Below are 25,727 nucleotides of genomic sequence, written 5' to 3'. Positions count from 1 at the left end.
CGCTCGCCGTTCCCCTGGTCCCTCTCCGCGCCCCCGCTCTCCAGCCCGCCCCTCACGCCGCCGCTCCGGCTCCTTTGTGCCGGCCCCGCGCCCGCCCCTTCGAGCCCTAGGCCCCTCCCCTTCCGCGCCGGCGATTGGCCCGCCGGGCCGCTAGTGGGCGGGGCGCCCGGCCGCCTAGGCGCGGTATATAGTAAAGGTAGGGCATGCGCCCTTAGCCAATTTCTCGGCTCGTGGCTGGCCCGAGTCCTAGGCCCGCAGCCCGTTGGTCCGTCCTCTTGCCTCTGACTTTCTCCTGTCCCCTGCCTGTCTCTGCAGAGGTCACAGGAGGTGGGGGCCGAGCACGCGTCCCCGGCGGCAGCGGGAGCGGCAGCTGCGGGTTCGTGTAGCCCCCGAACCCCCCACGGGCAAGAGGAGCGCGTGGCGGACCAAAGAGCGCCCGCGAGCGGCCGTGAACCCACCAATAGGTGCGGGGCTCGGAGCCGCCCAGCGTGCGCGGTCCCTCCCTCCTCTCTCCGCCCCCGCCCCCGCCGCCGCCTCCCCCTCCTGCCTCTGCTCCTCCACCGCGCGTCTGGCACTTTGAGAGCCGCAGCGGCAGCGGCGGTTGCAGCCTGCGGAGAGCCAGGCCGGGAACGCCGACCGGCAGCCGGGGAGGACGCGAGGGCGCACGCCGCAGTCTCCCACCCTTAGTCCCCGCGGCAGCTGCTGACCCGCCACCATGGCCCGCGGAAAAGCCAAGGAGGAGGGCAGCTGGAAGAAATTCATCTGGAACTCGGAGAAGAAGGAGTTTTTGGGCAGAACCGGTGGCAGCTGGTGTAAGTACGGGGTCCGCAGCTCTGCTCCTAGCGCCTTGTCTTTCCTTGTAGGCGCATCCCCTGCGCAGGCTCTGCGGACCGCTCCGCACGCTGCGCGCTGGAGAGGACGGAGGGGGTCGGGTGCTGAGCGCTGCTCAGATTGCGCCGGCCTGGGCTTGTCATCCTGTGCGGAATGCGGAGTCCCCGGGCTAGACGCGGGGTGGGGATAGGAGCGCGCCAGGTAGAGGGTTATGTATATTTTAGCGGTCTTGGTAATTTGCAGTCTATCGGAGCGTCGCTTGAGCTCTTCCGTCCTGGGAATGGTCAGGCTGTGGGAGACTAGATATGCCTCTCTCTATAGACATGTTTCAAGTCCTTAAAAATGAGATCTGAGGCTCTGAGAGAACCGCATGAGGGTAATCGGATCGAATGCAGGCGAGGTTGTGTATTATAGCAGCTTTCTTCTAGTCTAAATATGTACCTCAAAAGGCGGGTGTGGGAGGGCGGCGGTGATGGTGGCAGAATCCATACACTGCAGTATTTCGTAGCGGTGCCCAGAGTTTCCCCCGATGACCTACCCTGGAGTCATCACAGCCCAGAAATGGCCCAGGAAGCTCCATGTCAGGACTTCGTTTCTGAGCCTTGGCCCCAAAACATGGCAAAGCCTGGTTGTTTTCAGTGTCTACAGAGAGATGCAGAATCAGTAGCTTGGGTTGATTACGGTGAAGGGTTACTGTAAGAAATAAATAGCACAAAGGCAGTAGCAGGTTATCTTATAAGATTTTGGGCAGCCTGTTGCTTGGCTGGATAGACTTTTTTTTCCCCCCATTGAAAATTAAATACCTTACTTGTCTTCCACCTCTCTACACGAGAAGGGTGACATTTTTTTTAAGGTCATTTTGAAGGGCAGAGTTGTAGGCAAATCTGTAACAGTCGTGACTGCTGGGGAGAGAGAGAGAGAGGGAGGGAACCCCCCTCCTGCATCACTGCCCCCTCCTTCTCTAATATCATCATCACCATCATCATCATCATAGACACCACTAGCACCACCACTGCAGCCACTAAGGGAGCCCTGGGTAGGTGCTGATGTGGTGCTCCTGATTGGAAGGATCTGTGAGCATCGGCAGGAGAATGAGTCAGGGAAATAATGCTTGGCTGACATTTTGAAACGGAAGAAGCTGGAATATACGATTTTTGTAGAGGAAAAAAAAAATGCAGCCTGTAGTGGGTCTCTTTGATTGAAAAGTAAAGGGTTAATAATGCATCACATTTCAAGGTTAGTCAAGGTGAAACCTCATCCCATACCTGTGCTGAGAAGCATAGATATCCCTGAGCCATGTTAAATGTAGGTCTTTAAAGGGATGGCTTTTAGCTTGTATTCTATATTTTGTTTTGGGAAGACTCTGTTCTTCAGTGGGATTACTGCCATAGTTTCTCACGCAGAAAGATAGCTCTCTGTGTTTTCTTAACGTGGAAGGAAAAGCCTGAAGAACTCTGGGTGTTTTGTAGGGTGAACAGCTCCTGGCCTGGGCCGTCTCCCAGCAACTCCTGGTAACTCGAGTGAGGCCTGAGGGGTGCACTGCAGAATGGGCCCTCTTCTCCCAGATTCACTGGAGGTTCCTACCACGATGATCTGACCCCAGCCTTGTCATGGGCCAGGGGCTGCATTGACCCCAGCCATATTGTAAAATTTGCCCTCTAGTGTTTTTCCCTCTCATAAAATGTCTTTCGTTCCTCATTCCATTTCCAGAATGATATTTGTTTTAGAGGGTAAGGCAGTATGAAACGACTTGTTTTGTAAGCTGACATTTTATAAGGCAGCACCTCCGTATGAGAGAGACTGTGTTGATATTTGTGTCTTGATACCACATACAGCAAAGTGTTAAATACACTGATTAATGAATGCAGATATCAGGACTGGTGCTCTTGTCTCATCTTTCCTTCCATTTTCCAAGATGCTGGGTTAAAAAATCTGGTTTTTATTTTGCACTAATACGTTTACTCCTTTCTGGCAATGTAAGAAATGACAGAGCCCCTCACAGGCAGAGAGGGTGGCAGCAGCTGTGTCTCCTATGGAGAAAATGCCACCTTTCTAGTACTGGGCCCAACGTGGATGCCCTTGGGACCAGGGCAGGTTGCCCTTGGTTCAGTTCGCTTGTAGGTAGATTTTCACCAAGATGGACGCAGGAGCCTCGCCTGTCACCTGCTGGAGAAAGCGCAGCACACAAATCACCTGGTGCTTTCTACCTTTTTATTAAGTTAATACAGGCGTTGGTAGATTTTTATGTCTACTGCTGGGCCCAGATGCCATTTTCCCTTCTGTCTGTGACCTTTTGAAGGGTACTCGTTCTTTGTTTGTTTGTTTCCTAACTGGAAAACCTCTATATTACTTGTATTTTTTAAAAGGAAGAAACATTGCTTCAAAGGAAAAAACCGTCTCTAAAGTTTACTCTCTGTGCCACCCTGGCTGGTTGGTACAGTATGCCCAGCTTTTCTTTCTGAGCCTGTGTGTCGGTGAGCCCCCACTGCATAGGCCCTGCCACACCTGCGTCATCCACTCTAACCAAGTGACCTCACAGCACCAACGGGGGAAACTGTGCCAAGTAACGTCTCCGAGCAAAAGAGAAGAATCCCCCACTGCCCTTAGCATATAGTGTCGGGCAGATAGGAAAGGCTGTATCTCCTTCAATTTAATCAGCGTGCTTGCAGAATGGGTTGTTTTTCCGTAATCATATTTGTATTTTAAATCGTAGCCTCAATTATGTATCTGCTCATGTTGTTAGAATTAGGTATCTGGAGTCCAAGGAATCAGTATAAAAATGCTTCCGTGGTTAGGCAGAGAGTGCCAAGATGAGGTGAGGGCAGCAAAAAAGAGGATACAACAGTTCTCTTTCTGACCGTGTTATACCAACTCTTGTACCTCTTAGGAGCATTCACTGGAAAATTTTTCCAGATCTCTTGACGTCACAGCCTTGCCATTTGCCTACTGCTGCCTGGATACAGAATGCAGCACTTAACCCTTGTCCTGCAGGGAAGCACTGATTGAGTTGGGGAGCTATAGTTCTGCATTGTACAGTCTTTTCATTTTTCCTTATCTTTGCTTGTGTCTTTGCCCTTTTCCTTCTTTTCTTTTTTAATAGGGGAGAAAAAGGATTAAGCATTTTGGTGTGGTTTTATGTGTGTTTGGCTTGTTTTAACAGCTCTAGAGTATGATTTTCCCCTGAACTATTTATTTGCTGATAGAAAAGTTGAGCTTTTAAATATACGGAGAAGGCGAACCTGGCTGATTACAGCCACAGTGAACCCACTCCCTCCTGACACCACACACACACACACACACACACACACACACACACACACACACACACACACACACACACACACACACACACACACACACACACACACACACACACACACACACACACACACACGCTTACACTTCTTTTCAATGATGCTTTTGTTCTGTTGCTTTCTCCCAAGGACCCCAGCATGTAATGCAGGAGATCTGAACGTTTTGAGAAGTAAGCTAAAGCTTCCTTGTGCAGTCATGTTTCAGATTTGATAACCCTACGGCTCACTGTTCCCACTGCTGCCTTCACATTGAGTGGCTGGCACAGGGCTGCCCGGTGGTGCCTAGTACAGCCTGTTACTATGCGGCTAATTGGGGAGATAATCCCTGTAAACCAGTAACTGATAGCCTCATTCCAGTCCATGGGCTTCTCGGTTTGTTATTTATTTTTTTTGGCTTTTGCAGCTCTTTCAGCTTCCATGTTGTCCTGTGAACTAGGGGGAGAGGAAAATGCAGCTTATCAAGTCAGTCCTTAGTCTGAGTCTAGTCAGAAGATGAAATAAAAATGTGCTTGCCATTTTTACTATAGCAGTTCCTTCCTTCCTTCCTTTTTTTTTTTTTTTCTTGTCTGGTGCCCCTGAAAGGAAAGACAATGTACTTGGTCGGGAGAGCTTCACTGGGTCTCTCAGCGTTCATTGCTCTTTCTCAGCATAAAAACTCACAGGTGTTTGAATGTTTGGAGAAGCAGCAGAGCCTGGATTGTAGTATTGAAACGTCAAAGGATAAGCAAGCAAAGAAAACATCAGTCTCTAAGGAAGTGTGTTGTCATATTTGAAATGCACTGCATAAGCACACAAACACAGCCCTAGGTTTTATTGATGATCTTCAGGACATTTTTTTTTTTTTAAAGGAACATTTATTTATTTATTTATTTATTGTCTGTGTTGGGTTCTCGCTGCTGCACGGGCTTTCTCTAGTTGCAGCGAGCGGGGGCTACTATTTGTTGCGGTGCTCAGGCTTCTCATTGTGGTGGCTTCTCGTTGCAGAGCACGGGCTCTAGGCACGTGGGTTTCAGTAGTTGTGGCATGCGGGCTCAGTAGTTGTGGCTCACGGGCTTAGTTGCTCCGCGGCATGCGGGATCTTCCCAGACCAGGGATCGAACCCGTGTCCCCTGCGTTGGCAGGCGGATTCTTAACCACTTAGCCACCAGGGAAGTCCTGTGACATTTTGTTTTTAATTTAGGGAATAAAATTATTTCCTATAAAGAACCTTACTTCTAATTGAATATTCATCCTACCCGGAACACACATGCACTATAATGGAGGGCTGCCCATCCCCCTGTTTTTACCCTACAGTCTGGGAACGAGATGCACTCTCTTGATCAATGTTGGAAAAGGAAGCTCTGAAGACACAGCTTGGAGGGGAAGCCGGGAAGGAAATGCATTCGTCTCTGGGAAGGTTTGCCTTGCATTCTGAGCATGTGACTGCATCACAGCCTTTTTGTTTCTGTCTGTTCCCCTTGCAGTTAAGATCCTTCTGTTCTACGTAATATTTTATGGCTGCCTGGCTGGCATCTTCATCGGAACCATCCAAGTGATGCTGCTCACCATCAGTGAATTTAAGCCCACGTATCAGGACCGAGTGGCTCCACCAGGTAAAACGAACGTGAATAAGTTCAGTTTTTCTGGAGGTGAAAGGAGCGTGACTTTTTCAATTGCGAAAACATTCTTCTGAAAATTGTCTATCATGTGGTCTTAAATCCAGCCTAGGAAGGAAAAATCGGGGCTTCTGTCTGTTGCAGCCAGCTCTCCTACCTGCGCTGCAGGCAAAGCTCCTAGGGTTGCAGGCATCTTATTTTCCCAGCTCTGCTGGGAGCGAGGAGAGCCCTGGTCCTCTACCCAGCCTGCCACTCACCGCCTCTGTGACTCCCAACCACAGCCTTGCTCTCCTCGTCCCTCCCACCCAAGGCCTTGGTTAGTGGGATCATTACAGGGCCTTTCCAGCTCTCACGCACATTTTTCACTTGCTTCAGGGGCCTATGACTCAGATAAATCCTATAAAAAACCAATCTGGCTCCCTTTTTTTTTTTTTTTTTTTTTGTGGTACGCGGGACTCTCACTGCTGTGGCCTCTCCTGTTGTGGAGCACAGACTCCGGACGCGCAGGCTCAGCGGCCATGGCTCACGGGCCCAGCCGCTCCGCGGCATGTGGGATCTTCCTGGACCAGGGCACGAACGCGTGTCCCCTGCATCGGCAGGCGGACTCCCCACCACTGCGCCACCAGGGAAGTCCTGGCTCCCATTTTTAAAGGTTAATTTATTTTTAGGGATGATGAGAAGCTCTGAAATGGCCACCCGCTCCCAGGGAGACGAGCCCTGACTTCAGGGGTCCATTCTTCCACCTGCTATTCACAGGCAACTTGACCTTGAACAAAGGCAGTCTCTCTTTTCACTTCTCAATATATATGCCTGTTTGTTTAATAGGAGTCTTATTTATTGGCTTTCTGGGCCCCCTTTGCAGGTTAACTGTCTCCTTTAGCTCTGTAAACTTGGGGCAACTAAGAGGTTATCATAGAGGAATGCAAACTGCCGCATGAGTGCCCTGCGGTGATGTGGGTGCTGTCACTGTTGAGTGACCTGCCCTGTACGCGTGCATGTCCACGCTGGTCACTAAACCCTGGGGAGACCCACTGCCCTCATGCCTGACGCTGACAGAAGGACAAGACAGCAGCCACAACCAATTGTTCTGTTTGTGATTGTACTGTCTGGCTCATCTAAAAGTCTTTGTCGGGACCTGGAGAGAGGAAATGTTGCATAACTTCCGGGTTCTCACATTGTCAGTGACCTTGAGGCTGCCTGCCGCTGGGGGTGGCAATGACGTGTCCCCTCTACACTTTCCCTGGGCAACGGTTTAGTAACAGCTGTACTGAGGTGACAATCTTGAGGCTATCTTCATGGGACTGAGCAGCCTTGATCAGGTGCGGCCGCCAGTCACAGCCTTGTCGTGTCCACCTCCTCCTTGGGCATGAGAAAGTCCCTCGGAAGAAAATCTTCAGAATATGGAGATGGAAAACACTGGTTTTTAGCCCCAAGTCAAGTAGTCCTCTACTGTAAGAGAACCCCTAAATATTTCCAGATAAATTTAGATCTAGGGGATTTTGGAAGTGAAAAAAAGAGAACATGTAAGTATATAAAATGACTGCTTAATAATATTCCAGTTTCCAGCAACTGTTTCCTAAAAGAGGTGGGTCTGTGGAAAGGTTGAAGCAAGAATTCTGGGTGGTACAGTGAAACGTAGGATCTTAAGTAAACATGTTGGACTCTGGCTTTTGTGATAGTAAAGCATGGTGTGTCTTTTCATGTTCACTTTTTTTTAAAATTAATTAATTAATTTTTTGGCTGCATTGGGTCTTCGTTGCGGTGCGCAGGCTTCTCATTGCAGTGGTTTCTCTTTTTTAAAATATATTTTTAAATTAATTAATTTATTTATTTTTATTTATGGCGGTGTTGGGTCTTTGTTGTTGCACGTGGACTTTCTCTAATTGCGTTGAGCGGGGGCTACTCTTCGCTGCAGTGCATGGACTTCTTATTGCAGTGGCTTCTCTTGTTGCAGAGCACAGGCTCTAGGCGCGCGGGCTTCAGTAGTTGTGGCACACGGGCTCGGTAGTTGAGGCTTGCGGGCTGTAGAGCGCAGGCTCAGTAGTGGTGGCGCACGGGCTTAGTTGCTCCGCGGCATGTGGGATCTTCCTGTACCGGGGCTCGAACCTGTGTCCCCTGTGTTGGCAGGCGGATTCTTAACCACTACGCCACCAGGGATGTCCCTCACGTTCACTTCTGCTAGAGTTTTTATGATAGCATTAGTCATAATTTAAATTTGTGTAGACCTTTTATTTTTTTCTCTTTTTTTGCCATTTAAAAGCTAATTTTCAATCATGATGCCATTTTCTAATAATTCTTATACTTGAAGTCAAAGGCGACCCCAAAGTCAAGCATTTTCTTTAATTTCCTAGATTTAAAAACTAGTCCTTGACTAGTTTGACTTTGGGGTATCAGTCTTTTTTAATAAAATTAAAAATATTCTTCATGTTCTCTGCAGAAAGGGAAGTTTCACTTTCAAAAAGAAAGAGCCAAAGAGCTGGACCTTTTAAGTAAGGGCTTGTAAATGACCTTGCCTGGAAAATCTACTGGCCGAGGTGCCTTCTCTCCGTTTCCCTCCCTCCCCTTCCTTCCAGCCCCTTCCTAAAAGACACATTCTGAGTACCTATATTTAGTGTCCTCACAGCAGTTGGACTGACCTGACAAACCGTCACTTCTCCAAAGGAATGCTGGTGGCTCATCTTGGAAATATGCACTCCTGTCCTTTGGTCTGAGTCACAGGAAAAGTGCTTCCTCAGCTCTCCATCCTCCCTGCCCTGTCCCTCGGGTTCTTTGTCACTTCTCTGTCTCTCCTTTTCATCATCCCCTCACCCATCACCTTGCCAGGAGAGTCTAGGTCAAGCCCCCTTTTACCCTCGCCATGGCATTAATTTGAAAATGATAGAGGCCTTTGAACCGGGAGGCCAGGTCGGCAGAGCACTTGCTGCGAACAAGGGCAGCCCGTGGACTCTCCCCGAGTGCTCTGAGGGACCCTCCTGAGCCCTCCTCCTGGCATCTTTCAGAACAGATCTTAAGAATTTGTATTTTTGGTAGGCAGTAAGAACTGAAGGAATATATGGAAGGATACCCTGGCAATTTTTTGACTTCAACTTAATATCTCTAGGCCTGTATTTTCATGACGGTTAAAGGGAGAAAAGTGTATATTTAAGTCAAGTGGACCTAGTGAGAGTGAAAGAGCTGGTCCATCATTTAAAGATATAAAGACTTATTAATGCTATTATTAACTAAACTTGAGTCGTGAATACAAACCTGGCCAGACTGGGTTTTGACTGCCCTTTTCACACTGGAATACCTAGTAATCAGATCTCTTCTAAATAACATGTGTGAACGTGGTCAAATTAAGCAGTGGCAATTGTGCGGTGCATTTGGGTCGGTACGTCTGTAGCAATGGACAAGATGCTGGGCTAAACCCAGGAGTCTCAGAGTAAGGACCAAATCATCAAACGGAAGAAAAATGTAAGAAAAAAATGGATGACATGTACGGTTTCTTGCCCTGAGCAGTGGTGGCCATCACTGCTTATAATGTCTTATAGAGTTGTGTTGCTATGAGATATTGGAACAGATCTGCCTGCTCAACCTGGAAGGCAAGGGCTACTGGGATTTTATGTCGAAACATATTAATTTGCTATTTTTGTGGGTCAGAAATGGTTACGTGTTGGCAATTTCACATTGCCTAAGCTAAATATGAAAGCAGCCCCTGAGGTCCTAAGCCACGACACGGAGGTTCCCAGTAAAATTGACCTGAGAATGACAAGCAGGGGCTGTGGCGCTGGACACAATCCCACCATTCTACACAGTACTTAACTTCACTGAGCCTCAATTTTCTGATCTATAAAATGGGAATAATACCTGTAAGGGTTAAAAGAGATGATACATATCTGTAAGGTGAATAGTACTTTATAGTTGCAACCCTAGTGGCATTAGGTGGCAATATTAACAGCCACCTCTATGTTTATAGCCCTATCATTTCACTGGAAGCAGCAGTTTCTTCTTTTTGGATATTGAATTCAGTATTTCCAGGCTTTGGATGATATAACAGAGATGCTTTGACACTTAGATGGTATGACACTTAGATTTTCATGAAGGTAATGGAATCTTAGCTGTCCATGAAAAGAGTTCGGGAGAAGTTGGGTTAGGAGACACGTTGAAGAAAAATGTTCAGGTGACATTGTGTTGCTTCTGTAATCTCTCCCTCTAAAATACCCACATTTGTTGGATTAGCCCCTACCAAGCTTCCTCCCTGAGGGACCCTCTTAGGAAAGTCCTCAGCGGTTGGTCAGTGGCATCTCTCCTCACCATGTTAACGGTGCTGGATCTGGAGAGAGACATGGGTGTCAGCATGCTAGAGAGGGCAGGAGGCACGCGAGCGTGCCCGCTCCCCCTCCCCGCCCACGGTCACGCTCACGAGGCCCCGTCCCTGGTTTGACCGTGCACTTTTCGCTTCCTGGCCAGTGGTGTAATGGAAGAGTCTCCTCTTCCATCCCTGCTGCTCACAGAGCCACAGTGGGATGAACCAAAGTGTGTGTGTCAGTCAGGGGGTCCAGAGAGATTCCCAGCTGCCTTACTTCCTGGTAAGCAGGTATGAATATGTGGACTCTTCTCTTCCTGTTAAGTTGTGGACAGGTTTTTTGTTTTGCTTTGAAGTAAAGATGGCTCAGTGCCGGAAGAATTCTTTTTTTTTTTTTTTTTTTTGCTGTACGCGGGCCTCTCACTGCTGTGGCCTCTCCCGTTGCGGAGCACAGCCTCCGGACGCGCAGGCTCAGCTGCCATGGCTCACGGTCCCAGCTGCTCCGCGGCATGTGGGATCCTCCCAGACCGGGGCACGAACCCGCGTCCCCTGCATCGGCAGGCGGACTCCCAACCACTGCGCCACCAGGGAAGCCCAATAATTCATTTTTAAAGGGTCATATTTACCGTGAGATGGTAACCAGCATCAAGGCAGAAGAATAAACAGGGTGGGAAGACCGGCAGCCCACACTGCCACCACCAGCAGACTCCATTTCATCTTGATTGGCAGAGGGAAACATCTTGTCTTCAAATCTATTAAGATAGAAGGCACCTGTAATTCCAATCTCATTGTATTGGGTTGGCCAAAAAAGTTCATTTGGGTTTTTCCGTAACATCTTTGAGAAGTCATCATATCGAGCTCAGAATTGCTTAATTTTTTTTTTTTCAAGCTACATTACACCCATGTTACTCTCTTTCACTTAAATTTCAGAGGGGCAATTGGCTTCCTTATGCTTCAGAGGAATTGTTCCTTCAAAGTGCCAACAAGGTGTTTTTCAGCTATTTCGTTAGATTCCATTGATCCGTGAGCTGACACGATAAATATGTGATGCCCTCCAGGCCCACCTGGCGCTCTGTTCCCTCTCCTCTCCTCCCTCCCTCAGATGGGTCCTGCCAACCTACTCCCAGAGTTTAAGGCTGTGGATGAGCTGGCATTGGTGACGCTAGGATTTCTGGAAGCTGCTGCCCAGAGTTGTAGTTTGGGTAAAGGGTTGAGAGCAGCAAACTCCAGGTTCCCTTCCTCGGTGAGCCTCGCTGTTTGCCCTCCACAACTCACCCACTTCTTCATGTCTAAAGACGAGGGTACAACTAATAAGTCAGCTCGGGTACACGGGAAGTCTACTAATTAACTTAAAACTGTTCTTGGAGACACACAAAAAATGTGTCTGCATTCATATGCTCATTTTAGATGAGTGAGCAGAGCAGAGCCCTGTGATGAATAGGACCAGGTAATAAATTTCATGCAGAGATGGGGGTGGGTGTAGGGGGAGATGGATCTGTGGAGCTTCCGCTGCGCTCACTTGGGGGAAGGGCTCGGGGAGGACGGCAGTGGAAAGAGCACCGGCCTCACGGCCTCCACGTCTATCTCCATGTCTGTGGTACAATACCTTGGGTTGCAATTGGTGTCTGTGCTTGTTCAGCGCTCTCATTCTAGTGATCTCAGGACTCCAGAGCCTATCTGACACAGACAAGACGAGAGGGAAGTTGGGGAGATGAAGGGGAGCGGGGAGGTGTCCCCTAGGGGCTTCCAACCAGAAAAGTATCTTTCCCCACATACACACGTGAATAGACGTCATCAAATATCCTGGATAACGTGGTGTCTTGTTTGGGGATAGTATTGGTCACTTAGCAAATTTTATATCTCAAGTCAAAATACTATGTGTGCTTGTTCTTCAGTTTGGCCTTGGATAAAAAAGCATAATTAACGTAAAATAGTAGGATTTGACTATGTATATTTTCCCATTATCAAAGGGGTTGTCATTTATCTTGGGAACAAGCACAATAACGAGCTATACAAAATATCAAAGATATGTCCCTGTGAAATTCTGTGCACATCTAAGATGGAGCCCTTGAACTAAATAATTCTCTCTCTGCTCGCCTGAAGATGATCATACAACTACAGGAAAAAACTCTGATGATAAAGGGTAATTCCATAAACAGAGAAGGGCCTTCAACCAGTGTGCATGGCATTCAGCTTAGGAGAAAAGATTTCCATACACTAAGGGTTGTTGAACATCCAAATAGGCTGTGGCGAAAGTCCAGCAACCCATCTTTCTAAGACTTTTCTTCAAAAAGAGCAGCTTCTTGAGGGTTTGGGAGGGTAGGTGTGACCCTGCCTGGAGGTAGGGGGGTTGACGTCAGCTGATCCCAGGCCACAGTCAAAAGCTGAACCTGAGGCAGAAGGTGAGGCTTAGGCTACCGGTTTCCAGAGGGCACAGTGGCGCCTTTTTTCCTGTGCTCTCCCTGTATTTTATTAGGTAAACTGATATTAATCATGCAGGGGTAAAATAAAAATTAAAAACAGCAGTCAAAACCCATAAATATCTTAGTGGCACTTGAAGGGGTAAAATGTGTGTGTGTGTGTGTGTGTGTGTGTATATGTGTGCCTAGAAATGTATGACTGTGTGTATAAAATCACACACCCCCAGCTTTTTTTTCTTTAATTGAAAATTACTTTTCCGCTTGGAATGTACAGGAGACACATGATATATATGTGTTGTGTGCATGGCTACCTTTATAAGCATTTCTTTGCCTCCTGGAGGTTTCTGTGGAGAATGATACCTGTTTAGAGGATTTGGCCTAGTGATTTATTGGATGTAGTAAATGACAGGTACAAGCAGCTGTGCTTTGGGATTCCCCCTTTGAGTAACTGCTAGAAGGTTAAAATGAATGCATTCTAGTTTCAGTACTTCAGACTCACAAGTAGATGGAGAAATTATAAGCCTGCTAACATTATAAACCTAATTGGAAGCAAAATACTTCTTTCTTAATGAAAAGCCTTTCTTTTCTCTTTCCTTTCCCTCCCTCTTTTACTTGCCCTGACCCCTCCTGCTATGAACACCTACTAAAGCCGAAGATTGAGTGTTTTCCTTATTTGTTTCTCAGGAGATGGGGAACCAAGGAGAGGCCAGTGTAACTCAAAAACAAATGCAGGGGCTTCCCTGGTGGCACAGTGGTTGAGAGTCCACCTGCCGACGCAGGGGACACGGGTTCGTGCCCCGGTCCGGGAAGATCCCACATGCCGCAGAGCGGCTGGGCCCGTGAGCCATGGCCGCTGAGCCTGCGCATCCGGAGCCTGTGCTCCACAGCGGGAGAGGCCACAACAGTGAGAGGCCCGCCTACAGCAAAAAAAAAAAAAGCAAATGCAGAGCCAAAGGGTTTTTGTTTGTTTGTTTAATTATTATTTTAACTTCAAATCTTATGTTAAGCTGACATACTCATTAAAAACCAAATATTAAAATTTCACATATCCAGATTCTCATTTCAGTCTTTCAGGTGGCTTTATTTGATAATAATCAATCTGTAATTTAAGGCAAATGGTCAGATCAGGGCAAAGCTGTACAGAGCTCAGCGTGGTTAATGTCGGTTCAAGTTCAGAAGACTGGAGAAGCAAAAGGTTAGATCTGTTTCCTGGAATATAATTTGAAACTACAAGCTAGTGATTGGGTGTTCTGCTATCTTTGGCCTCTGGGAGTTACCACTGCAAACAAAGCTCGGCCTTATCCAGAGCTATAACTAAGGACTGTTAAGGAGTGAGCAGTGTGGAGAGGGACAGCTGAAAGTATCTGACCTAGTGTGAAAACAACTAATGAGAAGGCCAGTCAGCAAGATGGGATTTGTGTGTCCTTGGAGAGGGTCAGGCTTGAGGAATTTGCCTGTGGACTCAAGATAATAAAGAAGTTGCCAAATCCAATCCTAATTCTTTCTATCCCTTTTTTCCATTAGTCTGATAATGTAAAGTAAATGGTTTAAAGGATTTAGATATCAGGTCGAGGGTCCTTCATCTGCCTCTTGTAAGTATCTAATTGCTATCTAATTAGGGAAATGACTAGGAGTTTTCCTAATGTTTTAGAGAAAGTCTCATCAGAGATTTTAAAGATTATCCAGAACAGAACCGTCCCGGGTGGCGGGGGGGGGGGGGGATTGATCTCTGATAGCTTCCAGGAAGAGGAATTCTCAGGTCAGCAGGTTCTGGACAAAGAAAAGAGAGGAGGCAGAGACGGTGGGTGAAAGAGTGAGGGACCTTCAGAAATGTGAGGAGGGGCTGAAGAGCAACAGCCACCCTGGACTGTGGGGCGGCCTTCTGGATATTTTTGTATTATTTATGTACGTGCTCCGTAGGTGAGGGTTGAGCGACAGAAGCTGATTGCATGACCTCAACCCAAATGGTTCATGTTTTTCTGGATAAGCAACATTTAGATCAGAAGTTAGGTATCTTAAAAGGATAGTCACTAAGGCTTATATTAGTTCAGAGATCCCTCAGAGATTCCAGAGGGAAACTTTACAGAAGAGAGCGAGACGCGGCTGAGCTCCCTGAGTTGACCCATCATTCCTGGGCTCCCGTGGCCAAGGTTGTCATGTCACTGAAAATGCAAAGGATGGGGCAGAGACTTTGGCCCAAGGTCTAATCCAGCTGGGCGAGTCACAGGATTGTAAGACCCAATGCTTAACTGTCCATTTCACCTCTTGCCTTCTCAGTTTCACCAGTTTCTGATGCTTCTCTGTACAGAACACAGTAGAGATTCTTCAAGTGTGCTGATCTGCTTTTCTCTCATGCGGTAACATAGAGGCTTGACAGGGCTTAGATCATAAGCCAAACTCTCTGAAGGATTTGGGCTCTTGGAAACTGGTAGACACAAGACCAACTGTGTGTAACATTTTTCTGGGCCAGTGGGTACCACTGTGCATGTAATAATAATATCTATATTTCCGTTAGTCTGCTGAAGAATTCACTCACTAGCAGTACCCTTTTGGTAGTAAAGGGCCCACAGCACTGAGTGAAAGGAGCTAATGCCTGGGGTCTCCCACGTGTCACGTGGTCTCTTTAATAGTGGAGACCCTGCACTTGGCATTGGGAAGGGATGAAAAGCACGCCGCAGAATCCCAGCTCCTCTTGTTGCTTTCCTTTTCTCTCTGGGAGAATCTGAGAAGTACATCCCTCATCCTCATACACACATCCGGGAGATAGAACAGCCGCTGGAAGAGGGATGCAGAAGCGGCCAGAAAGTGAGAGGCGGACTGCTGGGGAGGAGAGCTGAAGCCAGGCCAGAGGGAACACTGACCTGTGTGACCCTCACCTTGCCATTTAGGTCCTACCGTGTTTACTCTCAGTGTGACCTTCTAGGGTCACTTTCCTCTTTTTAACCTGTTGGGTGAGATACTCCAAATCTCACACCAGGCTCACTGACGTTTTGTTAGCATTTTCTTTTTTGCTGCGTCACTTGCTCTGCAGATGGACCATGGCTGGCATGACTGTAACTCATCACACTGATGTCCCTGCCATCAGCCAGACGGTCGTTCCCCACCTTCTTCCTACCTGAAGATTAGGCGAGACTGCTCTTTGGCTTCTGACAGTTGCTCTCATGTTCTTCACCCTTCATCTGTCTACCGCTCTCCCGCCTTCTCCTTCCCAAGCCTGAAAACACTGTTTAACCCTTGGCCCATAGATCTTCTCTTAGTCCATTTCTGCCCACCACCTTCGCCACCAGGGTCGAGGCAAACTTCCTGCCTGACAAATTCAAAGGCATTTGCCTCCGAGTTCTCTGGCTGCCCTGTGCACTGCCTTTCTCTGTGGCCCCTCGCATGTGAATGCCCCTCAAAGCTCTGTTCTCTCCTGACTCCAGGGTTACTCTGGGAGAACATACCATCCCCCTGAGTTCTGTTAACCTCTGGCTCTGGGACTGTCTCTGCACTTCCCCAGGTCCAAGCAAGTCACCTTGACTTAAATGTCTTGTTTACAACCCAAACCAGCGATGACCCTCCTTCCCAGACGTTGAGCATTTCAGCATTTCAGCCGGGGATCCCTATTTACCCTACTAGCTCAGGCAGGAAATCCCAGTGAAAGCTTCTCCTGACCTCTGTTTGTTTTACTTTATGTTTGCACGTATCTATCACCTTTATCATGTGGCCTCTTTGTACCATAAATAATCACAATGCCAGTTTTCTAACTAAATAATGTAGAAAAACATTTTTAGGGTATATTTAAATTGCTTAAGTCATACAGTTTTCTACGGTTTGTGAGCATCATAAAAAAAATGTTTTAATTGTAGTAACCTTTATTTTTAACTGAAGATTTTCTGCTACTTCCTCTCTGACTCATTTCCATCACTGTTGACAGCTTTTTTCCCCCTGAAATTCTTCAGGTTCTCCATCACCCTTTCCGAGATGATTCTTTTTTTTTTTTTTCTGGTACGCGGGCCTCTCACTGCTGTGGCCTCTCCCATTGCTCCGGACGTGCAGGCTCAGCGGCCATGGCTCACGGGCCCAGCCGCTCCGCGGCATGTGGGATCTTCCCGGACTGGGGCACGAACCCGTGTCCCCTGCCTCGGCAGGCGGACTCTCAACCACTGCACCACCAGGAAAGCCCCCGAGATGATTCTTAACGTCACTGGTAGTTTGTCTCGGGCACCCTGTCTGCCTGGCTCCAGACCCTCACGTTCCTTGTCTTCATCTCCCATCGTCTCCATTCCTCTAGGGAACTACAAGCACAGAAGAACTTGCCCATTCAGCCCCCTGAGCTGGCCCCCCCTCCCCTCATTATTTAACTGATTTTGAAGCTCAAAGCCATCCTTAATGACGAGAAAAAATAACGGCCATTTAGCCCAGGCCCTACTGAAGTCTGGTCTCACTCTGGTCATCACTTCCACTTTGATTAGGTCATTATCTTCATACCCACCTCACGACTGCCACCCTCAGGTTCTAATTCTCTAAAGCAGTGGTTCTCAAACCAAGGGTGCTTAAGGATCTCTTTAAGCTTGTTAAGCAGAGATTCCAAGTCCCACCCTTAGAGATGGGGATCTGGCAGGTCCGGAGTGGAGTCTGCCAGGCTTCGTGTTTAACAGGCCCCTAGGTGAGTGATGGAGGTACCCTGAAGGGCTGTGATGATGAGGCACCTTTCATGCCCAACACAAAGAGGGCTGGTCTGGGAGTGGGGATTCAAATAGGGTTGCCAGATGAGCAAATAAAAATACAGGAGGCCCAATTAAATTTGAACTTCAGATAAACCATGAATAATTTATGTAAGTATGTCCTGAATTTTACACGAGAGATACTTATATAAAAATTTTTTCATGGTTTATCTGAAATTCAAATTTCACCATGCATTTTATATTTTATCTGGCTGTCCTGGAATAGAATGCCGTTGTGATTGGCTCTCCACCCACTGTCTTGCGTAGTGCTGTGTAGTGTTGTTCAAATATCTATTTGGGAAGTCTTGTGAATGACAGAGGCTTTTAGAAGTTAAAGAATCTAAAAGTCCACTGAAGAGTGGAAATCCAAGGTGCACATGCCCTGGCTGGCACTTGACTTTCTCAGGATAACCACTTATGTTTGGAATGGAAAGCAGGAGTAGTAACTGCACATAAATTGCATATTCCTCCAGTTTAGGTGAAAAGATCCAAAGAAATGTCTCTACTGAGTAGTCTTGAGTCTGTAGCATTTTCAGCGGTCATAAGTTAATTGATTAAAAGGAGTATGGAAGACGATGTCTGTGCTCAGTCATACGTACAGTTAGAAAAGGAAAAGCCACCTGCATGAGATGCTTGCTAGCAGTGCGCAAGGGAGGACTGGAAAGATGACAGGCTTTAGAGTACCACGTGCTTGGGTTAGAATTCCGGTTCCACCACTTCCTCTGTGACCTTGGGTCAGGTACTTAACCTTTCTGTGCAAGAAGTGTTTTCATTCATAAAAAACAGATATGCTTATCATGAAACATTGCTGGGGAACTTAAATGACATCTGATATCAAGACATAGTCATTGGTACTTACGTATTTAACCTAAATGCCAGAGAAAGGATTTCACAGGAGAGAGATTTTTTTATTATTTTTATTTATTTTTATTTTTTTGCGGTACGTGGGCCTCTCCCTGTTGTGGCCTCTCCCGTTGCGGAGCACAGGCTCCGGACGTGCTGGGCCCAGCCGCTCCGCGGCATGTGGGATCCTCCCGGACCGGGGCACGAACCCGTGTCCCCTGCATCGGCAGGTGGACTCTCAACCACTGCGCCACCAGGGAAGGCCGGGAGAGAGAATTTAAACCATTCTTTTTAGTCAGATGGGATTAGCAAAGTATGTTTTATACGTGGAGAGTCAGCTTTTGAAGTATCTTGGTTGACTACCTTCCCACTCATGACTTTGCTCTGTGTTTTTCTAACTTTCTTCCTGCTCTAGGATTAACACAGATTCCTCAGATCCAAAAGACTGAAATTGCCTTTCGTCCTAACGATCCCAAGAGCTATGAGGCATACGTGCTGAACATAGTTAGGTTCCTGGAGAAGTACAAAGATTCGGCCCAGAAGGATGATATGATTTTTGAAGATTGTGGCAGTAAGTAGACATATTTTGGATGTTTGTGGTTGGTTAATTCTGATTTCCTGTTTCTATTTGTTACTTAATGATTGAAAGATACTCCTGAAATAATTAAAAGATTGAACTCTGGCCATACTGAGAGGATAGTTTTTTTGTTTTGTTTTGTTTTTAAAGCAGGAACACTTTATGGGTTAGGCTTGGATACAATGAAATAAACAGTATAGCCTCAAGTATTACTTTTACCTGTATTTGAAAGGTGTCTTACTTTTGAACACTCCCAAATATCTCTGTTTTTACTACTCAGACTCAAAGACCACAGTTACAGATTTGATTCTCTCACATCCATTGATTTTGAGAAATACAATTGCTTATATTTCCAGATTTCTGTCCCCCTCCCTCCCCATCCAACCCCTGGCCCCTACAGAAGAATTCACAGGACCTTCTGTCACCAAAATGAACCTTTGGTGTGATTAGCTATAACCACACTGATACCGATGGAGGAGGGTTTATGGTCAGGGTATATCTTAGAGACCCTGGCCGGGATGGATAATGAAGTATGTCTTATCCTATGTCCATCATATGGATAAGGGAATGACTGATGAATGTAAACAATGGCTCTTAGTTTCATTAAGCCATTGACAGAATGCACATCTTCCTCCTTGCTACCTGGAGTGTGAATTTCCCAGCCTTGTTGTCACGCCTACCAAAACAAGACGCCACTCTGAGTTACCAGGTGATACCAGTTTTTCTGATTCAGTTCAAGCATTTATCACCTCCAGTTCTTTAAATGGCAGACCGTTGTGTAATATGGGGTGAATTGCCATTTTAAGTCATTTTAAAAAGATTTAGTAATTTAAAAGAAACTCTTTCACTAAATTTTTCTCATTAGAATTTAAATGAGGTTTTCATCTTACTTTGTAGTAATTAAAAGGCCCGTATGATAGATACTTAGAGTGAATCACTTCTCAGGAGATGGACTGAATTGAGGCACTTTATTTGAAGGGAAAATAGTTAGTTTGTGGACTTAAAAATATGTATATAATTTATGGTATTTGCATCCATTTCCTGCAGGATGCTTTAATCTTGAATTCTGTTCTCATTTATTCTTTCTCTGGCTTTGAAATAAAAAATGCAACAATACAATTTCTCACTTGAACAAATGCTTATAAGAACTCAGTGCTGAAAGACAAAAACTCAAAAAGAAATTTTTTTTAAACCTTGAATGGTGGTTGAAAAGGAAAAACAATTCTTTCCTACTCCCTTTTTACTGTTTAACATGTTAATTAGAGGCATAGCTCCGAGAAATCCCGACCATGAAACTTCCAGTTCTGAAAATTATTGGCAGTCCTTTTGTGCTCTAATTATAAACGTCCCTGTTATTGAGCTGAGCTGATGTCGACCTGTGCAAATGATGCTACTCCTGAAGAGAGATCCAGTTTCCTTTCAGTTTTCTAATTAGTGGGGTCATCCATTATTTAAAGAAAGAAAAATCGGCAGAGACCCAACATCATGTGCTGCTCATCGAGCACTGTGAAGCTTTGGTACTGGCTGTTGCTTTTGGTAAAATACCTTTTTAAGGTCAGTGGAGAGAGGAGAGATGGCTTGCTGGAAATCCTTTCTTAACTCAGGTGATATAATACATTAAGTGCAGGATAGCCCTGTCTTCGAATAAGTCATTGTGACAAGGAAGAGAGCCCTGTCCTTTCTCAGTGGTGCTCAGGGAATTGTTGGTACAATGTGAAAATGGCGTTTGCATTTTCAGATGTGCCCAGTGAACTCAAAGAGCGAGGAGAATTTAACAACGAAAGAGGAGAGCGAAAAGTCTGCAGGTTCAAGCTTGAATGGTTGGGAAATTGCTCTGGAATAAATGATGAAACTTACGGCTACAAAGAGGGCAAACCATGTGTCATTATAAAGCTCAACCGAGTTTTGGGCTTCAAACCTAAGGCAAGTAATATTTTAAATCATAGAATTTAGATGAGCCATTCACAACTCGATGTAGTCCTTAATTGGTATGAAAAGAGACCCTAACAGACGTTTAAAGGATACTCAGTGACAGTTTTGAAGCTGATCAGTAGAGTAACACTGAAAAACCTCTGTGGCCACCTTGGAATTCTTAGGGTTAGGTCATTAATCTCATTTCCTAAAGTTAGAGAAATTCTGTGTGGCAAAGCCAAATTCTGAAGTAAGTCCTGTGGCCCTGTTCTGGATTTCTATTATGTAATTCTATAACGTAAACTCTTTAAAAGTAAAAAAGAGAAAAAGATGTCTTTAAATTTAAAACCTACCTGAACTGTAGGAGCCACAGTATTTAAAACAAACAAAAAAAAATCTCGTAATCTGAAATAATTATCTGGTCATCAGAAAAAATGTTTTTTTTGTTTTTTTTCTGAATGAAGTTTCCGTTAGAACTTCTAATTCAAAATTAGAAGTTGAATACTGTCTAGGTTGAACTTTTATAACCATGCCATTGGCTTTTGCCATTATTGCAACTTATAATGGGTAAATACTACTAGACATCATTGAACAATTGCAAATTGCCTTCGCTCACCATTTGGTGGGATGGTAGCAATTCTTTAAAATTAGAAGAAAAAATCGTATGGGTGTTCTCTCTGTTTTTATAAGACTGCTTATTTCATTCTCTCCCCCAGCTCATGAAGTAAAAAATGCTGTCCTTTTCTCTTAAGCGTGGATTCTTACAGAAGATTTCTCCCATTTGCTCATGAGAGCATTGCCATTAAGAGGGTAGTTTTTGGTTCTGATAGGAATTGACTGCAGTATACAGAGTTATATGAACAAACTTACCTCATTTCTGGAATCTGGCTCTTTTGTTCATTAACTTTCTATTATATGCTCTTTATTTCTGCAATGCTTATTACCCATGAATAATATTTTCAAAAGAAAGTCAATGTAGAGATGAAAAGTTTTATTAACATAACTGAAGGATACATCAAAACTCCTTTACTGCCACCAGAGGCAAAAATGGATGAGTGGGTGCATGGATGTTTGCCTGGCTGGCTTGTTGGATCTCCTACAGAAATTAATGTACCTCTCAACAGAATTTTAATCTTCGTTCCACGTAGACTAGGAGGTAATCGAAGAAGAATGGTGAAAGCCATTATGTCACACTTAGAGTTGATATTCATATTGCTAGGAAATTCTTCACCAAGATAAACAAGCTATTTGGCAATGAAAGGAATTGGTGCAGTGTATCCAAAGGACTAATCGTGATCTTTGCTCTCCGAATCCCTCACTTTTGATAATTCCTTTTCCTAGACATTGAATGATATTTGTCCCCCACAGAGTGTTGTGATTCACATCTCTTCCCATATTTATAAAGATATTCTGTTAAAGTGATGAATTCAGCTACTCTTTCTTTTCAGTCTTTGTTTTTTTTTTTCCTTTGGATTCCCCTTGGTTATCCATTGCCACTTTCTGATTCAGCCCCGCATCCCAAATCCCCAACTCTTTCGTTGTTGGAATTACAGAGGTTGCAGTACTCCACATCTCACTTGATGTGCCCGTTCCCTCACTCCCCGAGGATAGATTCTGGTAACTTCTTTATCAATGTGTATTTTCTCTTCATATTTTTAAAGATAAATCTATTGCTGGCAGAAAGTTCCAAGAAGCAAATCTAGATGATCATTTTCTTATATTCCAAAAGAAAGAGCAGTACCAAAAATAGTCCTTTACTGATATAGAGAATTGTGCATTTTATCTGACTTTGATTAGGCTATGTATGTGTTACATCTCATGTCAGGATTCACATACTCTGCTGATGTGAGTAAGCAAGTGACTGTCTGTCTTCCGGGGGTAGATGTCCATCACACTTCTCCTGAGATGGATTTGAGCCAGGGATCTAGGAAGGCAGGCCCTGGATATTTCACTACAGCAGTAATTTTCAACGTGTACTATGGGTCCCTTCGATGGCGTTACCCCTTCACAAGACCCCTTCATTGAGGGCAATGCCACTTTAATCTATTTTACATGCTGGACTTGCCTAACAAAACTGGGACTTAAATGACAGGGCCTCCACTGGAGATTTAAAAAAACAAGAAAAAAGGGGGGGGGAAAAAAAAAAAGGAAAGCTTACTTGAAGAAGGCATGCTTGAGGGAGAAGGATGGCATTATTTATTCACGGCTCGGGAGGAAAGCCCAAGTTTTATAAAAACAGAAATGTCAACCAACCTTTCCATCTAATTATAATCTTAGCAAATGAGAAGAGAGCATTATTTCTGAGTTGGCTCTTATTTTTCAGTGTCCTTGAATAAAGCTTCTAATGGGTTGCCATTAGAAGTTCCATTTAGTACTGGGCTACACATCACAGCTTAATTGTAGTGGTCACAAAACTTGGGCATTTATTTTCAAGAACATCACAGCATGACCTTTCCTAGACTGGTTAGGAGAGTCATTCATTCTGCTGTCCTCAGGCGTTTGGTTATTATTTCAATTGACCAAAGTGTACTTGTTTGGGCTACAAGCTCGTTTTAATTTTCAGAAGTTAAAGGAATTATTTACAAACTTATTGACCAACATGGATTTTATTTTTAGCCTCCCAAGAATGAGTCCTTGGATACTTACCCAGTGATGAAGTATAATCCATATGTCCTGCCTGTTCAGTGCACTGGCAAGGTAAGGAGACCTTTAGAGTTACTGAGGGTGGGGCAGGAGAGAGGGGAGAATGAATGAGATTGTTTTAAATTAGAGGTAAAACTTTAACATGGGAAATAAGAAGCACTGCTTCCAGGAATCAGTCTCAGCTGATGGAATTGTAGCTACACTGGGTAAAACTTCTTAAAAGAACAGAAAGATGTAACAAGAATAAAAACATCTGTCAGTTTCTCCAACTGGAACAAGAAACCGAAATATCTGAATTTAATCAGTTGGAATATTGGGTTACAGAACTGAGGTGAACTAGCCCACGTGAGTGCTTCTCTGGCTCACATGGTGTGTGAAAAACTTGAGGCCAACGTTTTTGTTTTTTTTTTTTAATAATTTTACATTGAAAAATTGCTTCTGGCTTTTCTTTAAAAACAATATTGAAATATTAAGGTAACCATCAATGTGTATTCCCTTTAAATCTGAAGACAGGTACCTGATGGATTGTTTAGAGAGAGAAGCAGAATAAAGAAAGGGAAATCTCCAAACAGTTCAAATTTATGTTGGCACCAAGAAAGGAAATGGACACAAGAAAATGAAAGGCAAATAGTTAAACTTTTGGAGGTAATGTCATTGAAAATATCCACTGGGCCAACACTGAAGAGTTTCTTTCAGTGCTGGCCCTACTTCTAGGAGGTTGTGTTGGCTTGAAGGAAGGCCTTAGTTGGCTTTTGCTGCAGTTTCCCATTTGTACAGTGAGGAAAGCCTCCTTTTAGTGACCGTTTCTCAAGGCTACTAAGGATTAGGCTGAGTGTGTCTCTTCCTCTCGCGGGAGATGCGGTTCCCGTATCCTCCAGTGGTTAGTGCTCACCTCCTCCCGCGAGGGGTTTGAGCTGGCATGTCCGCGGATGACCCACTTCCTCCAGCAGTAGCTCGCAGACTGCTTTGTGGGACTGAGAGTCTCATTTGTATGTGAGTACAAATCGTCATCCAGGATGTGAGCCCTGAAAAAATCTCATTTCCTCTCTGGTTTCCAGCGAGACGAAGATAAGGAGAAAATTGGAACCGTGGAGTATTTTGGACTGGGCAGCTACCCTGGTTTCCCGCTGCAGTATTATCCCTACTACGGCAAGCTCCTGCAGCCCAAGTACCTGCAGCCCCTGCTGGCTGTACAGTTCACCAACCTCACCATGGACACGGAAATCCGCATAGAGTGTAAGGCGTATGGTGAGAACATTGGGTACAGTGAGAAAGACCGTTTTCAGGGACGCTTTGACGTAAAAATTGAAGTTAAGAGCTGATCACAAGCACAGATCTTTCCCACTAGCCATTTAAAAAAGTTAAAAAAGATACAAAAACCTACTAGTCTTGAACAAACCGTAATACGTATGGGACCTACACTTAATCTATATGCTTTACACTAGCTTTCTGCATTTAATAGGTTAGAATGTAAATTTAAAGTGTAGCAATAGCAACAAAATATTTATTCTACTGTAAATGACAAAAGAAAAATAAAAATTGAGCCTTGGGACGTGCCCATTTTTACTGTAAATTATGATTCCATAACTGACTTATAGTAAGCAGTGTGTTTCTGGCCCCTAAGTATTGCTGCCTTGTGTATTTTATTTAGTGTACAGTACTCTCGGTGCACACACTCTGGTCATTTTTCAAGCCATGTTTTATCGTATCTGTTTTCTACTTAACGTGAGCAAAGTTTGCTGTCCAAGGTGTAAATATTCAATGGGAATAAAACTGGCATGGTACTTTATTTTTCCTTTTTGGGTTTGGCTCTTTCAAAGATGATAATGGCCCATCGATGAGCATTTTTAACACACTCCATAGTCTTTCCCTGTGGTGTTTGTTAGGTCTTTATTATTATTATTATTATTTTTCCTGGGTCTGGGTTGCGGGGGTGGGGTGGGCTGTTATGGGGGAACTGCCCTTTAAATTTTAAGTGACACTACAGAAACACACACAAAGGTGATGGGTTGTGTTGTGCTTTGTACTGAATGCTGTCCTGACTCCTCTTCCCCTGTCCTCCAGTCTGTTCTGAAGCCGTGTATGAGATCTGGAGCGCCCGTCACTTTGGCTAGTGACGGGGCTGATTAATTTGCTTTGTACATTTTCTTTCACTTTCCTTTTTTCCTTTCTCTGGAGGCATCACCTGCTGGTGCTGTGTCTTTATGAATGTTTTAACCATTTTCATGGTGGAAGAATTTTATATTTATGCAGTTGTACAATTTTATTTTTTTCTGCGAGAAAAAGTGTAATGTATGAAATAAACCAAAGTCACTTGTTTGAAAATAAATCTTTATTTTGGACTTTATAAAAAGCAATGCAGTACCCCATAGACTGGTGTTAAATGTTGTCTGCAGTGCAAAATCCATGTTCTAACATATGTCATAATTGCCAGGAGTACAGTGCTCTTGTTGATCTTGTATTCAGTCAGGTTAAAACAATGGACAATAAAAGAATGAACACATTCCTCATGTGTGATTCACTCTTGTCTAAACACCACAACCTGTGACTTCTTTACTTTCTAAGCTGCTAGTTATCCAAGATCTTGAAGAAATACTGAACC

At 44.9% G+C, this 25,727-nt stretch overlaps 2 protein-coding genes across 2 annotated transcripts in view; one reads left to right on the top strand and one right to left on the bottom strand.

Annotated features, from left to right (window-relative positions):
- The first annotated feature begins 230 nt into the window (after positions 1 to 230).
- Positions 231 to 25,482, top strand: ATP1B1 (ATPase Na+/K+ transporting subunit beta 1). Its single transcript, XM_030875544.3, has 6 exons — positions 231 to 812; positions 5,609 to 5,737; positions 18,410 to 18,565; positions 20,310 to 20,494; positions 23,099 to 23,179; positions 24,184 to 25,482. The coding sequence occupies exons 1-6, from the start codon at positions 716 to 718 to the stop codon at positions 24,445 to 24,447; spliced, it is 912 nt and encodes a 303-aa protein (XP_030731404.1). The 5' UTR covers positions 231 to 715; the 3' UTR covers positions 24,448 to 25,482.
- Positions 25,070 to 25,727, bottom strand: part of NME7 (NME/NM23 family member 7) — a 260,189-nt gene continuing 259,531 nt past the window's right edge. Inside the window, exon 13 of the mRNA XM_070043987.1 lies at positions 25,070 to 25,726. Within this exon, the coding sequence (XP_069900088.1) occupies positions 25,694 to 25,726 (33 nt within the window). The 3' untranslated portion in view covers positions 25,070 to 25,693. The remainder of the gene's footprint in view (position 25,727) is intronic.

This window comes from Globicephala melas, chromosome 1 (genome assembly GCF_963455315.2).
Source record: "Globicephala melas chromosome 1, mGloMel1.2, whole genome shotgun sequence".
NCBI lineage: Eukaryota > Metazoa > Chordata > Mammalia > Artiodactyla > Delphinidae > Globicephala > Globicephala melas.
Note: the sequence above shows the minus strand (reverse complement) of the source record. Positions and strands in the feature narration are given on the sequence as shown.

Coding starts and splice junctions, on each gene's coding strand:
- ATP1B1 (XM_030875544.3), top strand. CDS start 716: ATGGCCCGCGGAAAAGCCAAGGAGGAGGGCAGCTGGAAGAAATTCATC. Junction 5,738..18,409: donor GGACCGAGTGGCTCCACCAG/GTAAAACGAACG, acceptor TTCCTGCTCTAG/GATTAACACAGATTCCTCAG. Junction 18,566..20,309: donor GATTTTTGAAGATTGTGGCA/GTAAGTAGACAT, acceptor TTGCATTTTCAG/ATGTGCCCAGTGAACTCAAA.